The sequence below is a fragment of the Siphateles boraxobius genome, unplaced genomic scaffold (genome assembly GCF_051911475.1).
Source record: "Siphateles boraxobius isolate OS27281-9 unplaced genomic scaffold, OSU_SipBor_1 48, whole genome shotgun sequence".
NCBI classification, from domain to species: Eukaryota; Metazoa; Chordata; class Actinopteri; order Cypriniformes; family Leuciscidae; genus Siphateles; species Siphateles boraxobius.
In genome coordinates this window covers 14,500,001-14,514,650 of record NW_027509119.1, presented here as the reverse complement: position 1 = coordinate 14,514,650, position 14,650 = coordinate 14,500,001, and the positions used below count along the sequence as shown (strand labels likewise).

The window sequence follows — 14,650 nt, the reverse complement described above, 5'->3', positions numbered from 1 at the left end:
GTAGGGGTGGAGTAAATTTGTCAAATAGGTAGGTGCATGATTATTTATTGATTTGTAGACGAGTAGCAGGATTTCATACTCAATTCTATAGTGAATCAGCAGCCAATGTAGGGATTTCCGAAGGGGAGTGACATAATAATTTTTTTAATGTCCCTTCAGAAATCTAGCTGCTGCATTTTGAACTAGCTGCATCTTGATGCGGGAGATTTGAGTCTTTGATATGCCGTAATAGAGGGAGTTGCAGTAATACAGCCGAGACATGATGAAAGCATGGATTGTAACCTCTAGAGAACTCTCTGAAAGAAAGAGTTTGATTGTAGAAAGTGAGCGAAGATAAAAAAAACTAAACATTTTTTTTTTTAAAAGACAATAATAATAAAAGTTTGGTACTTGGGGTGTACCAATACACTGATGTCGCGATTCGTTACAAATCGTGATACTGAACTCGCGATACGGTACATTTGCGATATTTTAAGCCAAAATAAAGAAGAGAGTTTTTTTCATGATTACTTTATTATTATTATTAAAATAAAATTACTATACCCCATTGCATATACCCAAATATACAAATATTCCCCCATTGCATCATTATACATTATATTCTACATTATATAGTAGTTTAATTTAGTAGTCTCACTGAAATGTGTTATTTTTTTCTCACGCAGAACTCACGCTTTCAACACAGGCATTCGTTGGACCTCTTTAGCCCGGGACACACCAAACCGATGCCAAAGAACTAGCGCTAATGAAAGCCGACTGTGTTGTTGCCTTGCATCGCCTGCGTCGGGGAAAAAAGCTTATTATTCTTATTATTCTCGTGCACTGACTCGTTCACTAAGCTTAAAGGACAAGTTTGGTATTTTACACTTCAAGCCCTGTTTTAAGATCGTTTCTGATGAAATAGAACGGTTACGATTGAAATTTGGACAAATGCTGCTGTCCCGAGAATTTTAGGTTTCTGTGTAACTAAGACAGGGGCACTGGAAGAATCATTCATGGAAGACTACAGAAAGAATACAAACAACCCCATTTCCGTTTCTGTCAGCGGAGTAATAACGTACCTCACAGAACATCCAATACAAGTCAATGGAGTTGGACAAAAACTATGATAAAACCTGTTGGAAAGCATCTTTTGCAGCGATTTTTGTGTGAGCATATCAGTGAACACTCCAGACCACTCGGTGAGTTTCACTTCTTTGTAAACTAAAGTTTAATGCGTTTTATGAATGATTCTTCCAGTGCCCCTATGAAACCATTGTGGAGGTGGGGGATGCTAATACAGACACCTAAAATTCTCGGGACAGCAGCATTTGTCCAAATTTCAATCTTAACCGTTCTATTTCATTAGAAACGATCTTAAAACAGGGCTTTAAGTGTAAAATACCGAACTTGTCCTTTAACAGCCAATCAGAGTTTTCTCTCTCACCGACGGCCCGACGCCAATTCAACATATCAAATTGGCCGAAAAAAAGCAGACGAGGACCAATTTCAGCCATAGTCGTCCGACGCACAAAAACTGCCCGACGGCCGACTGTCGGCTTGGTGTGTCCCGGGCTTTACACAGACAAGCAGAGTACACACAAACTCTCCCGGTGCTCGCCATGTTGTTTTCTAAGTCATGCAAGCATTTGAACAACGTTGTTGTAAATCTGTTCATCATATAAAGTCATCGTGTCTCTTCAAAAGACTTGGATTTGGATTAGATCGCACTGGATTGATAATTGTTACAATGCCTTTATGAAATTTTTTGGATCTTTTAAGTTTTAGAAGCATGGACATTAAATAGAGGGACAGAAATCTCTGAGGTATAAAAATATCTTAATTTGTGTTTGGGAGTTTAATTGAAATCTTATAGGCTTGAAGCAACACGAGGGTGAGTACATGGTGACAGAATTAATTTTTTTTGGGTGAATTATACCTTATAAATTCAGTAAGCTAAGTATTATTCTAACTCTTAAATAAGTCTATTTTGCGAATCATATAGTTTTCATCAATGATACATATCGCGACATGTCAATATAACAATGTATTGTTACACCCCTATTTGGTACTACACAGAACCCATCATCGACTGTGATCTAAAGTGTTTTTTGATTACATGATGGGCAGACATGCATTATTTAGTGTTTTATAATAAACTGAACGCTACACCTGCTTACCATTTCTCACGCAAAAATTTATTATTCTTTATTGTTATAAAAATACCCCAAGCCATACAGAACATATATTGTCGTAATCATATATTTATTTGGCTTCATGTTTCCACTGTAGAAACGTTTCAGTTATTTATGTGCAGTACCCGTGCAGAACGAGGACATGAACACAATGTCATAATTCGGAGTGTCATAGGGATCTATTGTTTTGATTCAGAGCGTCATTGCGTTGTACATTCGTGCCATTTAATTGTGCTCAGTGTGAAAGGGCCTTAACTCAGGCACCCTTTTATACTCACGGGTGCTACCTGTGTGTGACGCCATGGACTGCCGTCTGCCAATGATTCTTGGTTTTGTTTACATGTACCTCAGACACTGCCACTGGTCACGCCGATGGTGTTACCCATAGTGTCAATACCAGACAAAACATTGAAGTTCCACTTCGAAAGGGAAATGCAATTTGGTGAAGATGCTGATATTTGTATGGTCAAAAAATAAGATGACATTCTGATAGCTTGTAATGTAAAACAATGAGATCTTTATAACATTATAGCAGACTCCTTTCATAAAATGTATAAATATATCCGTTGTCACTCTATATCTCCCAAAAATATGTCTTAATGGGATGATATTAAAATGCTTAGTTTTATAATCAAAGCTCTATAGTTTTAAAACATATAATGCCATGCAATACAATGATAATTGAGAGATGATCAAATAAATGCTACTCAAAAGTATGGATAATCTAGTAAACCTAAATTGCTTCAGTCCAGTAAGTGTCCATCTTGAAATATTGCTAATATAAAAGTTACTCTTGTGTTTATGTTATTTAAATCTGTAAAGATTTCACAGCAAAAAGACATGTCACAACCTGAAGATGTAAATTTTTATAATTATACTAATAAGCCTTTTACTAGCTAAAAAATCTATAAACTATCAATCAGACCACAGAGGACATGTAGTAGCCTATGAAGTTTTTCAGCAAAGTTTTGATCATGTTGATAATGTAGAGGCATTGGAAATTTGTTTATTAAATATAATACAGTTGGCTTTGTATGGTTAATGTAATGTAATATGAGGTTCCTTTTGAGTAAATCACTGCCTACGTAGACAGCAAGACTGACAGTAAGACCCACTCCTTCAGAAGTAAATAGGATGAAACAGGGGAGCAATGTCAGAAATAATGCTATGATCTGTTGATTTGTGTTTATTTTTATGAAGTAAAAGACAGAGACTTTTAAAGGGAACTGATCTGTACCCTTATATTTCTTTGCAGAGGGGATGCGTGTGAGTTTGGTGTCAATCTCGTCATCTTCAGAGATCTTTAGCACGGTTGTGCGGTATTCAATGACCCGGGTCAAGAGGTCAGGTCGCCGTGAGATCTCAAAGATGTGCTCTATGTAGGATAGGTCATCTATGCAAGACAGACAAATCACAAAGATGTCATATAAAACAGAACAAAAGCATAAAAACATATCTATACATTAAATTAAACTGTTATTTAATGGAATGGAAATGCTTGTCATAAATCACTCGGACTCATGCTGCTTCTAACGCATTTAACTTCCTTTGTTGTTTTTTTAACATAGAATGCATGAGCATATTTAAACATGGTGCCTCAAAATGTGTCACACCCTTGTGAAAAAGAATTGCACTATATTATATTGAATGTGCACTGGCAGTGTACTTCAAATCTTAAAAGTATTTTTTTTAAAAGCTGCACTAATATTAAAATTAAAATAAATAAAAGGCCAATTAAAGGTGCAGTGTGTAGATTTTAGCGGCATCTAGCGGTTCGGTTGCGAGTTGCACTAATGGCTCAGCCCACTGCTCACCCCTCCCTTTCAAAGAAGCTACGGTGGCTAAAACGGGACAAACATATCGTCGTCTGAGACAGCAGAGAATAGCCAGAGTAAGCCAAGAGTGTGTAACATTGTCACTGTTTCTGTACCACAGTCCATTATAAACCACATGGATAAAGTTTACAAAGCCATAGTCAGGTGAGGATCAAGGGTCTTAATATATAATATAATACTAGTAATCAGCTGATTGTCTCACGAACGTAACCAGCACATTTCTCCCCACATAGCAAACCCATAATACAGCGAGGGAGAAGAACCACATGACAACTATCCAACTACATATTTTTTCTAACAGGGTAGTAAAAGTTTAGCTGGCTAATATGAGCCGTTATGCTGTAGGGCTGTGGCTGAGCTGGTTAAAGCGTAAAGCATTGTTTATACTCGACGCGTCTGCAAAAATGATGCAGGATAATCTAGTAGCCTCCGCATCCCCTAGACACCATTTACTACACACAAATTAATAAATAATAATGAATAAAAAAATATAGTTTTTTTTTCTCTGGTTTTGAAAACTATTCAAGATCGACTTAAAATGCTTCCAAGTTTGACTTGTCGACTGCGATCGACGGGTTGGCGACTCCTATAACCTTACTGTTTTACGGTCAATAGTACTAATCAGCTGATTGTCAAAGCAATAACACAGCGAGGGAGAAGAACTAAGTTACATGAACAATCCAACTACATATTTTACACCACTGACAAGGGAAAAGTCACTACTCACGGTGTCTATGGCTAGCTTCTATTTTTCTGCGGCTTCTCTTTCAAGGTAGTGACGAAACGCGCTTTGTAGCGCTGTTTGTTCGCGTTCGGCTACTGTAGAAACATGACGTCACAATATGTCGACCTTCATAGAAGGGGGTGCCCGCGGTTATGTAGATATGAATGTCTCATTCTAAGGTAATAAAAACATAACGGTTTATTGAGTAAGGTCTTAAAACACCACTGAACACATAGTTATGGATCTTATATTGCATTTCTGTCAATAGAGGGAATGCATTAACGTCACTTTCCCGCCGGAACACGCCCCCTCAGCCGGACTGAGTGGCAGAAGAGCTGCTGCGTGACTGGATTTAATAGGGGAAACTGCGAAAACGCAAGTAAAACAAACGATAATCAGTTTAAACTAAAGATTGGACTCAATATAGTGTTCCTTACAACTTACTAAAGATCCAGTGATCCATGGATATTAACATGAAGCCAGGAATCGTGTTTCCTGACATTTATATGTGCCTGATTTCGACACCAGGGAAATACATACAGCAAATTTGCCTGTGAATGCTTTATATAAATACAAAATAGGCAGGTCTAAATCCAGGTGATCACTTATCAATGTTATATAGAGACTTAAAACTTGTATAGTTTTTTGTCAGTGTTTATTTAAAAATGTCAAATTATACACAATATACAGTGGTAAATATTTGATTGATGAGTTGTCACTGCAATATATAACAATACAATATATAGAGAATGATTTTACCACTAAATTCAGCATATTGACAGAAAAATGATAACTGCAAATCCACCTTTCGCTGCCTGGAGTCCAGTTGTTTCTATGAATTGCAGCGATCTATTTGCTTCTCTGTTCTGTAGCTTTAGGCAGTCTGTAAAAATATTCCTCATCTTTCTTGTCAAATCTAGTTGTACAGTCAGTCTCAAAGCTCTTTCCCGTTTTAGACGCGTTTTGTGTGTTTTTCCGCAGCATTCACGCTGAAAACCAATGCTGCCGCTCATTCTTTTTGCCACTTGTGGGCGTAACTGCAGTCACTCCGGCCAACGGTGACGTCACGTGCATTCCCTCTATAGATCCTCAGAAATATTACAGATTGCACCTTTAATAAACTTAAAGAAAGTAAACTTGCATGACTATGTTTCTTAACACACTTATATGGAATGATTTTCTGGACAATATTCAAAAGGAATTGTAAATTGTATTTGCAATTGCATTTTCAAATGCATGATTTGCAATTGTGTTTTGGATTTTCTTTTCCGTATATGTAACAAGTCTACCAAATTTCAAATAAAACGCAAAGTAGTCCATTTGCAATTGCATTTCCAATGTCTTACCAGTTATGACCCTGCCATTTTGGAGTAGAAATAGAAAAATAACCTATTTGCTATTCCACTTCCTCCGCGTCCTCCCCAACCCTCACAAAATTCAAATGGAATGCAATCCCCATTTGCACTTGCATTTCCAATGTCCACAGTCAAATGTCAATAGCCGCTTCTCCACTGTCAGGCTAGTGTGAGCCAGGGCTAACTTGCTAGGAGAGGCCAAAAGCCTCGGACCTCAAGCACCGAGGCCAAAATCAAGTTGCGTTTCCACTGTCGGGCCAGTAACCCTTAAAACCTGCCCTTAACACACCTCCATAGAACGACGAAAACTGACTGAAAATTAGTTAGATCTCAATATGAGCATGACAGAAGCAAACTTTTGGCCTTTACATAAATATGCCTAATTAAGATTCCAGCATCGATGTTTGACCAATGTTTTACAATATATATATATATTTTTTTTACAGTAACAGTCATTTTTTAATTTGTGTCAGGACTGCACATCAATCATGCTGAATCAAACTGGTATTTAGTATTTCACATACAAAGAGAACACATACCTATTCAGTGGCAGCTGCTTCCATTTATTTGCGATCACATGAATGCATAGAACAACTCTATTAAGACTTTTAAGTCCAAAGGCTTACACATTTAAAAAAATATTGATAAAATGTCACGTTACATCACATTTCAGCTCATGAGAAGAAAACAGGATCTATTAGTTATACAATTAACCGGAGTGAGTGACAGATATGCAGATGCATTAGTCCATATCAACAAAGAGAAAGATAAAACATTAAACCAAATAAATACATGATTATGATCATATACGAGTTGTCTACGTTCTTCAAGCAGTATCTGGTATTTTTCATAAACATATGTAATTATTATCGCAATGATTAGCATAAGCATCCTTTAACATCACACGTAAGTCCGTGTCTGAATGTGTTTAAAATGTTTTGAATGTTGAAGTTAGCTGGTAGCCTGATATTATAACATGGGAAATGAGCAGCGGTGTTGACCATCTCCTGACTCAGGTAAACTCCACCTCTCTTGATGGCCAGTCCTCAAGCCACAGTTGGCCTGCTTTGGTCCAAGCAAGGTATTCAGCGGGCCAAAAAAAAAAAACCCTGTCCGAGAAAGCCTAGATGAGGCCGATCAAGCCCCGGAAGTGACAGTGGAAAAGTGACTTGCCCTGGCACGCACTAGCACGCTCGCTTTTGGCCCAAAAGTGGAAATGTGGCTAATTCCAAAAGTGGAAATGTGGGAAAGTATGCCACGCCCTGAAGTGGTGGAAAACAAAGCACTGTTTTCATCGTTATTCATTCCTATAAGGAAAACGAGGAAAAATATACAATAAATGTGTCTACTTTTGCAATAACAACAACAAAAATGTGTCGTAAAACTAAGTATGAATCGCCTGACAACCGAACAGAAATGAAACAAAAAGAAGACTACTCTGGTTGAAAGCTACTTGTCAAGAAGAAATTAAGATCTGTGGAATCCCACAACTAACCAGCATGTATGTCGAAAATGTTTTAAATGTCAAAATATAGAAGAATATGAATACATTTAAAACAAATAATGTTGAATAAAGTGCCGAAATAAAGCAGAATTCAGAGCATCCTCCTACGAAACAAACATGAACTGCAGTTTTCTTTTTCTTCTTTTTTTCTGGTTGCCAAGCAAACATAAAATAAAATCTGGATTTTTTACATTGTTTGAATTTAAGTGGAAACATTTTTTGCATGTTTTTATTGCAAACATAGCCAACTTCCCCCTTTTCCACCACTTGTGGGCATGGCATACTTTCCGACTCTATCAATAAACCTCACCGTTTAAGACTGATTGACATTTGACTGTGGGCATCGGAAATGCAAGTGCAAAGGGGATTGCGATTCCATTTGAATATTGTGAGGGTCGGGGCAGGATGCGGAGGAAGTGAAATAGCAAATGGGTGATTTTATATTGCTATTCCAAAACAGCAGGGTCATAACTTGTAAGACATTGGAAATGCAATTGCAAATGGACTTTGCATTTCCATTTGAAATTTGGCAAACATGTTACATACACGGAAAAGAAAATCCAAACACAATTACAAATCATGGATTTGTATTTCCATGTCACAACATATGTGCACACAAATTGAAAATGCAATTGCAATTACAATTTGCAATTCCCTTTGAATATTGTCCGGAATATCATTTCATACATTTAAGTGCACTTTTAAAAAGTGCATTTTTTGATAATGTCAAATTAAAAGTTTTACTTTACCATACATTTTAAATCAATATGTTTAGCCATATAATAAAGACAATAGAATTATGAAATTACATATAAAGAATCAGATCCAAAAAAACAAAGCACTCACCTATAATACATTTTCATTTAATTGCAATTAACATGCAATTAAGTGATTGCAAACATTACTCACACTTAAGTATTCTTATTTAAAGTATATTAAATACTTTTATTAAAAGTATGTTAAAGTGTACTTCTTTTTCACAAGGGTGGTTATGTCAAATATCGATTGTTCTTCCGTTCAATCACCGCATTTGAGAGGCATGGCAGAGAGAGAGATTATCAGTGACTAAAATTTTAATTCTAATTTATGCTTAACACTTCCACACAGCCTGAGGGTGAGTAAATGTAAATGATGCAGTTTAATTTTAGTGAATGAATCTTAAGGTTTGATTACTTCATTCACTCTTTTGATTGAAATTGAAGCGGCCAGTGTCTTGTGCTCTCTGTCTCACCTTGTGCCAGTTTGTCATTCTTCTCCAGGTAGCTGAACCACTCTTTGGAGGAGATGATGGAGTTACTCTGTTCTTCAGGGATGTCCTCCTTACAGGCTGACTTCAGCTGCTCCACGTCTTCATTAGTGATGTTCTCAGACAGATCACTCAACAATGAGCTGTATTCAGACATTCTCTGGGAAAGACGTACAGAATGAACTGATAAGCACAAAAACGTATATGTAAGCTCAGCTTCATATAATAGCATTGTGCGATATCAGAATAACCTAAGAATGTCTTTCTGCAATACGAAAAGTATTACCAGAAATAGTAAAAATCCCCTCTAGGACTAGATGCATGTATCAATGTCCTAAGTTTTTTACTCTTTTGTACCTTTTGTCATTGCTTCATTAATTTTTTGTTTGTTTGATTAGTATTTTTTTCAGGCATTTCATTATTTTCATTTGCTTGTAATCCTTTTTTGTTTATTTGAATACTTCCTGAAAAAAAACTTTACTTAATGGCACCGAGGTTTTGGATTTTTTAGACCTGGCATATTCTTGTGCACTGTCCTGAGGCGCTCTCAATGACGTAATGACAGGCTCAGAATGATCATTTCTGGAATATTTTGGCTACATTTTTCTACCAGGAAGGAAGCGAAGACACCTTGTCTATCTTTTTTTACAGTCTATGGGACAGACCCTGAGGGTTATAGATCAAAGTTTCCCTTGTCACAGCTCCCTGTCTCCCTCTGGTGGAGCTCATGATCATCACAATTAACAAAAGCAAGATCTTCCCACTTCCACAGAAATTCCTGCCTCACAAACAGTGCTGTTATCATCAGCACCTTCATGTTGTCAAAATATCAAGACGTGGTACGATATACTGTGAGCTCCATGTGGCCACATTTACTGTGATGGAAAACAAATGTCTGAACGCGTTTGCTGTTGGCAGCCCACATGAGGACAGAGGTCTGAGGAAACTGTGCAGGATCCAAAGCCAAGATGGACGCCTCTGTTATTTTACAATGTATTGTTTGTGCTGTGTTACAGGCGGTTTAACAGTGCAGACATTCTACATTCATCACCCTCAATGTCACTGGTATAATACAGTGTGTGTGAGTGATGGAAGAAATAGAAACAGTGGGAAACATACAAAGGCATCCCCCTCCCACACACACTTTATACAAATTGCATATACATACAAACACTGTTTGGCATGCTGCTGTTTATTTGCTACCGTCTGTGACAGTATCTGTAAACGGCACTGATCTGCTGGTGACCTAAATACAGTGCTGCAATTACGTGATCCACCAGCAGAGGGAGATAAGAGAGAGAGACAGAGAGAGAGAGAGAGAGAGAGAGAGAGAGAGAGAGAGAGAGAGAGAGAGAGAGAGAGAGAGAGAGAGAGAGAGAGAGAGAGAGAATAATGTATTAGGTCCACGCAAATGTAGTTTGACACATCTCTTGTCACATCCAACATCAGAGCAATGCAAAGAATAGTGTTAGAGGCACTTACCTGTGCCTCTAGCACTATTCTTTGAATTACACTGATGTAGGATGTGACAAGAGATGTGCACAGGTTTAGATTTAGCTGTTATCATGACACTCGACATGCCTCTTGCTTTTGTTAGCACTGTTCACAAATAAAAATGTATGTGCAGCACATAAATAATAGAAAGACAAGAACGATCAAAATTCAGTATGCAAATAGATCTAGGAAAGAAGACTGATCATAAGATAGAATGCAAATATTATTATTACCCTTACCAAAAAAGAAGTTTATTCGTGTCTGCTATTAGTAGCCTGTACTTCTTTTAAACTAAAAATAAGTATACTTTTAGTCTACTTTTTATGTAGGCTACTTCTCAAAAAATATACTTCATGTACTTCTCAGAAATATACTTAAAATTACAATTGAATACTACTAATACTGACAGAAACGTCTAGGTGTATTTGGCCTATACTTGATCGAGATATACATAAAAGTATAATTAAGTATTCTAAATATGGATTGGCTTGTAGTTGTGTTTAGTCTTGGGATGTTCCGTTCAAGATTTTTGCAGTCAATACGACAACCAATCAGTGCTTGAAGTGGGAAAAGAAAGGTGCCGGTACTCTCTTGCATTGGCAAATCATGACATTTGAGATTTCTACAGTGAAAAACAAAACTTATAACAAAACTTATTGTTATTTATTAACAACATAAATGTATTAAAACAAGTCATGCGTGTGTGCACGTGCTTGCGAAAACGGAACTCCGCGTGCAGCACAGCAAAAATAGACTCGGAACGATCTCTGCACTGCTGTATACTCACAGCACATGCTGTGTGAAAGCTCGAACCCGTTAACATGGGTGCGGAAAAAATATGCACTGCATACGCACTGCAAACAAAGTATCAACGGGTGTGACACTGGCGCTTTTTCTGTCAGTGGTCGAGTACCGGCTACATGCGAGAAGTAGCGGTACGCAAGAAAAAGTGCAGGTACGCTTAAGAGTAAAATGTAGAAGTGCCGGTACTGCGTACCGTTGAGTACCGCCCCACTTCGAGCACTGCAACCAATTCATCATGTCATCATGATCGCCCGAAACCGATCATTCAAAATTTATATGAGTGATATGGGGTGTACTCTCACTAGGCACGGTTGCCATGAACCGGGCCCGAGTACGATTGTCCCCCCTCCTTATTTTTATTTTTTTGACAAAAAGCACAACACTTTGTTTTTATTGTGAGTATACACAAAAAATAGACACTTAACAGGATCGAATGATGTATAAAACTTTTATGTAAGATCAAAATCAACAGAGTATTTTGAGTCTCTTTTGCACTGATAAGGAAAAAGCGAGCTGGTCACTTATGTTGTTGTTGATGTGTGTGACGTTGTTGCCGTAAACCATGTCGTGATTCTCGCAAGATTTGTCGGGGGCGCTCTTCTCAAACTTGCATCGCTGGTTTTTCCAGCGGTGTCCCCCCCGAGCTTTACTACCAGGATGATTCGTCTACTATGAGTTTGTTTACTACCGTAATGACTTTGAGGCTGTTATATTAAGGTACAATTCTTGCATAGTGTGCCTTTAAAAAAGGCGGTTGCTAACAAGTGGCTAAATGGGACTACAGAGACTGTCAGGGAGATTAAACACCGAAAAGGTAAACTCAGTCCGCTTTTACAGCATCGTTATGGTTATAATTGTGCTCTTACAATCTATTCTAACTCAAACGTTCTGGGAAAGTGGTGTAGTGTAAAATGGTGTGGTGTAGGTTCGTTTATAGCCTTCCTTTAGCTTTTTACTTCTGACTGCATTTAGGCTTCACAATTCGTAAAGGTTGTGTTCATCTGTGATAATTATCTTAAGTATCATACACTTTGGTTTATCACAGAGCTTCTTTTTAGCGATAATCCAAAAGCCTTTGGGGAAAAAAATCCTATTGGGTTTTTGTGGAGGGAACCAGTTTGATGCTAATTGCTGGTTGGCATACAAAGTGACGTCATACCTGCACCACTCCATTTTGATGGTTTGTTTTATCAAGGGGCGACAGGAAAAAATAAATAAAATCGACACACTGGTCAAAAAAGAAAATCAAATCTCTGCGATTGATCGCGCCCGATGTGAATAGCTCCATAGGGATCTATATTTTCGATTCAAGAGCGTAGCGCTGAGAGGAAATTCAGTACATCCAATTATTCTGCTAAATACCATGTTTACCACACTTTTCATTTTCCAGGTTTTTGTTAACAAAACACTTGTGTATAAAACTAAACTGGCTCAGCATCTTGATTATTAACAACACAAGCTGTTTTAGTTAGTAAAACAATGGTTGGACACATAGTATCCCTACTATCAATACATACACAAAAATGGGCCATACATTTCTTGAGGCAGATTAGAAGAAGTGATCTCCTCTCCTTTTATCACAAAGCATAAAACTGCCAAGAGATGAACATTGAATGAAGCCCGTCAGCAAACTCATCCATGTCCAGAGGGAAACTCACTTAGTCAAAAAAAAAAATGCCTAAAGATGTACAAACCCGACAATCAAACAAATTATAACACAAGAAAAATACACTTCTTATTGGACTGCACTCACCAAATCCCCAAAGAAGAAATGTACTTCACCCTAAATAGATGACAAACTGGCAACCTCAATAACCAACCCGAAATAAAAGAAAACTAGATAAATACAGATTGAGCGGGCACAGGTGCAGGTGCATTTCTCAACAGAAAGCACAAAATATGAATTCAACATGGACCCTACATTCCAGAACTTGGTATTATTTGTTTGAATATAACGAAAAACAACAACAACAAAAAAACAGACAACAATAGAGAGAGACTTCCATTAAATTATGCTGTGGTAAGATCATTGTATATCATACATCATTTATAAATTTGGTAAGATATGATTTGATTTTCAAAATAAATAGGGTGACTGAAAAAAATACAATGACAGGATTAGCATTATATGTTCAAACTCAATGTATTTATAATCCTGTGCTATTATTTTACACTGCATGGAAGGAACTATTTGTATAGTTGCCGTGGAGACATTAGCTTGAACCATACAAATTTCTTGAGGGAGTAAAACTAATCGCTTTCCAATTAGAAGTGATGTTGAATTATTATTTTTAGAAAAGTTTCCACCTTTTATTGAAGATAAATCTGAAGGTTTAGTTCCATTTATCATTTCATTTACATACTGAAATAATCAATAATGTAAAAGAAGTTGAAAACTAAATTATGCCACAAGTTACATGTGCTGGCTTAACTATACTGTATGTTGTAAGTTTGTTTCTTTGTTTGATGTGTGTACGCCGTCTGCTTTCTGCTGAAATTAAAAGCTTGGGTGTATTGTGGGAAATGTTTAAAGGGTTATGCTTAATGATAGAGGAAATTAATGCAGTTAAAGCACTCTGTCCTCCACAATTACCCTGAGACAGGGTAATTGCTTTCAATAGCATCAAAACACAGCGGTGTTAATAGAAGCGTGTTTCCAGGTAAGCACTCTGAGAGCTCTAATAACTACATCGATCATTTTTTATCCTCTTTTTTTAATGAAAGAGCGAAAGAAAGATGACAGATTAGTATTGAACCATTTCAGCTATTAAAAAAGCAGGTATCATTTCAGACGATGCAAAAAAAAAAAAGTTCTTTAATCATTCAGATTGAACTAGTTTTCCATGAGGAGGTCTGGGAAATGAATGTTACAGACTTTGTGATTTAAATTCTATTTATTATATTCTATTTAAAAGAAATAGATACTACCCTCTTCAATCAAGATATACAGCAAGTTTCAATAGTCACACAGTTTGCATCAGTTAATGGCTCTGTTGACCACTATAATTCCAGCCTTTACAACATCCTTGAGTTACATGCACCGATCAAAACAAAAACAGTTACTTTTTCCAGGCCAGCCCCTTGGTATACAACAGAGCTCCGGAGGATGAAAACGGCTGGCCGTGCCCTGGAGCGGAAATTCACCTCCAGTGGCTTACATGTTTACAAACAGGCTTACCGTGACACCCAAAAATCATACTCCAAAGCACTCACCATAGCCAGGTCTCAATATTTCTCACAAAAAATAACAAACTGCACTGGAAATTCAACTCAGCTGTTCGCATCAATAAATTCTCTTCTCAAACCTCCCACACATGCACATGCTGACACCAGTACAGACCAGTGCAATAGGTTCATGGACTTTTTCACCAACAAGGTGGCTTCAATCTGGTCAAATCTCTCTGCTACAATTTCACTTTCCTCCAAAATCAGTTTCACAAATCCATTTAACACATTTTCTTCCTTCTCATGCATTTCTCAGACAGAGGTGGAGAGGATCATAAAGTGCATGAGA

At 37.3% G+C, this 14,650-nt stretch overlaps 1 protein-coding gene and 1 long non-coding RNA gene across 2 annotated transcripts in view; both read right to left on the bottom strand.

Annotated features, from left to right (window-relative positions):
- Nucleotides 1-14,650, bottom strand: part of LOC143710834 (uncharacterized) — a 146,471-nt gene that overhangs the window by 22,770 nt on the left and 109,051 nt on the right. The window lies entirely within an intron of this gene.
- The window catches only part of pea15 (proliferation and apoptosis adaptor protein 15), a 126,987-nt gene that overhangs the window by 11,356 nt on the left and 100,981 nt on the right, over nucleotides 1-14,650 (bottom strand). Inside the window, exons 2-3 of the mRNA XM_077202076.1 lie at nucleotides 8,824-8,998; nucleotides 3,412-3,567 (exon numbers count right to left, since the gene is read on the bottom strand). Of these exons, the coding sequence (XP_077058191.1) occupies nucleotides 3,412-3,567; nucleotides 8,824-8,995 (328 nt within the window). The 5' untranslated portion in view covers nucleotides 8,996-8,998. The remainder of the gene's footprint in view (nucleotides 1-3,411; nucleotides 3,568-8,823; nucleotides 8,999-14,650) is intronic.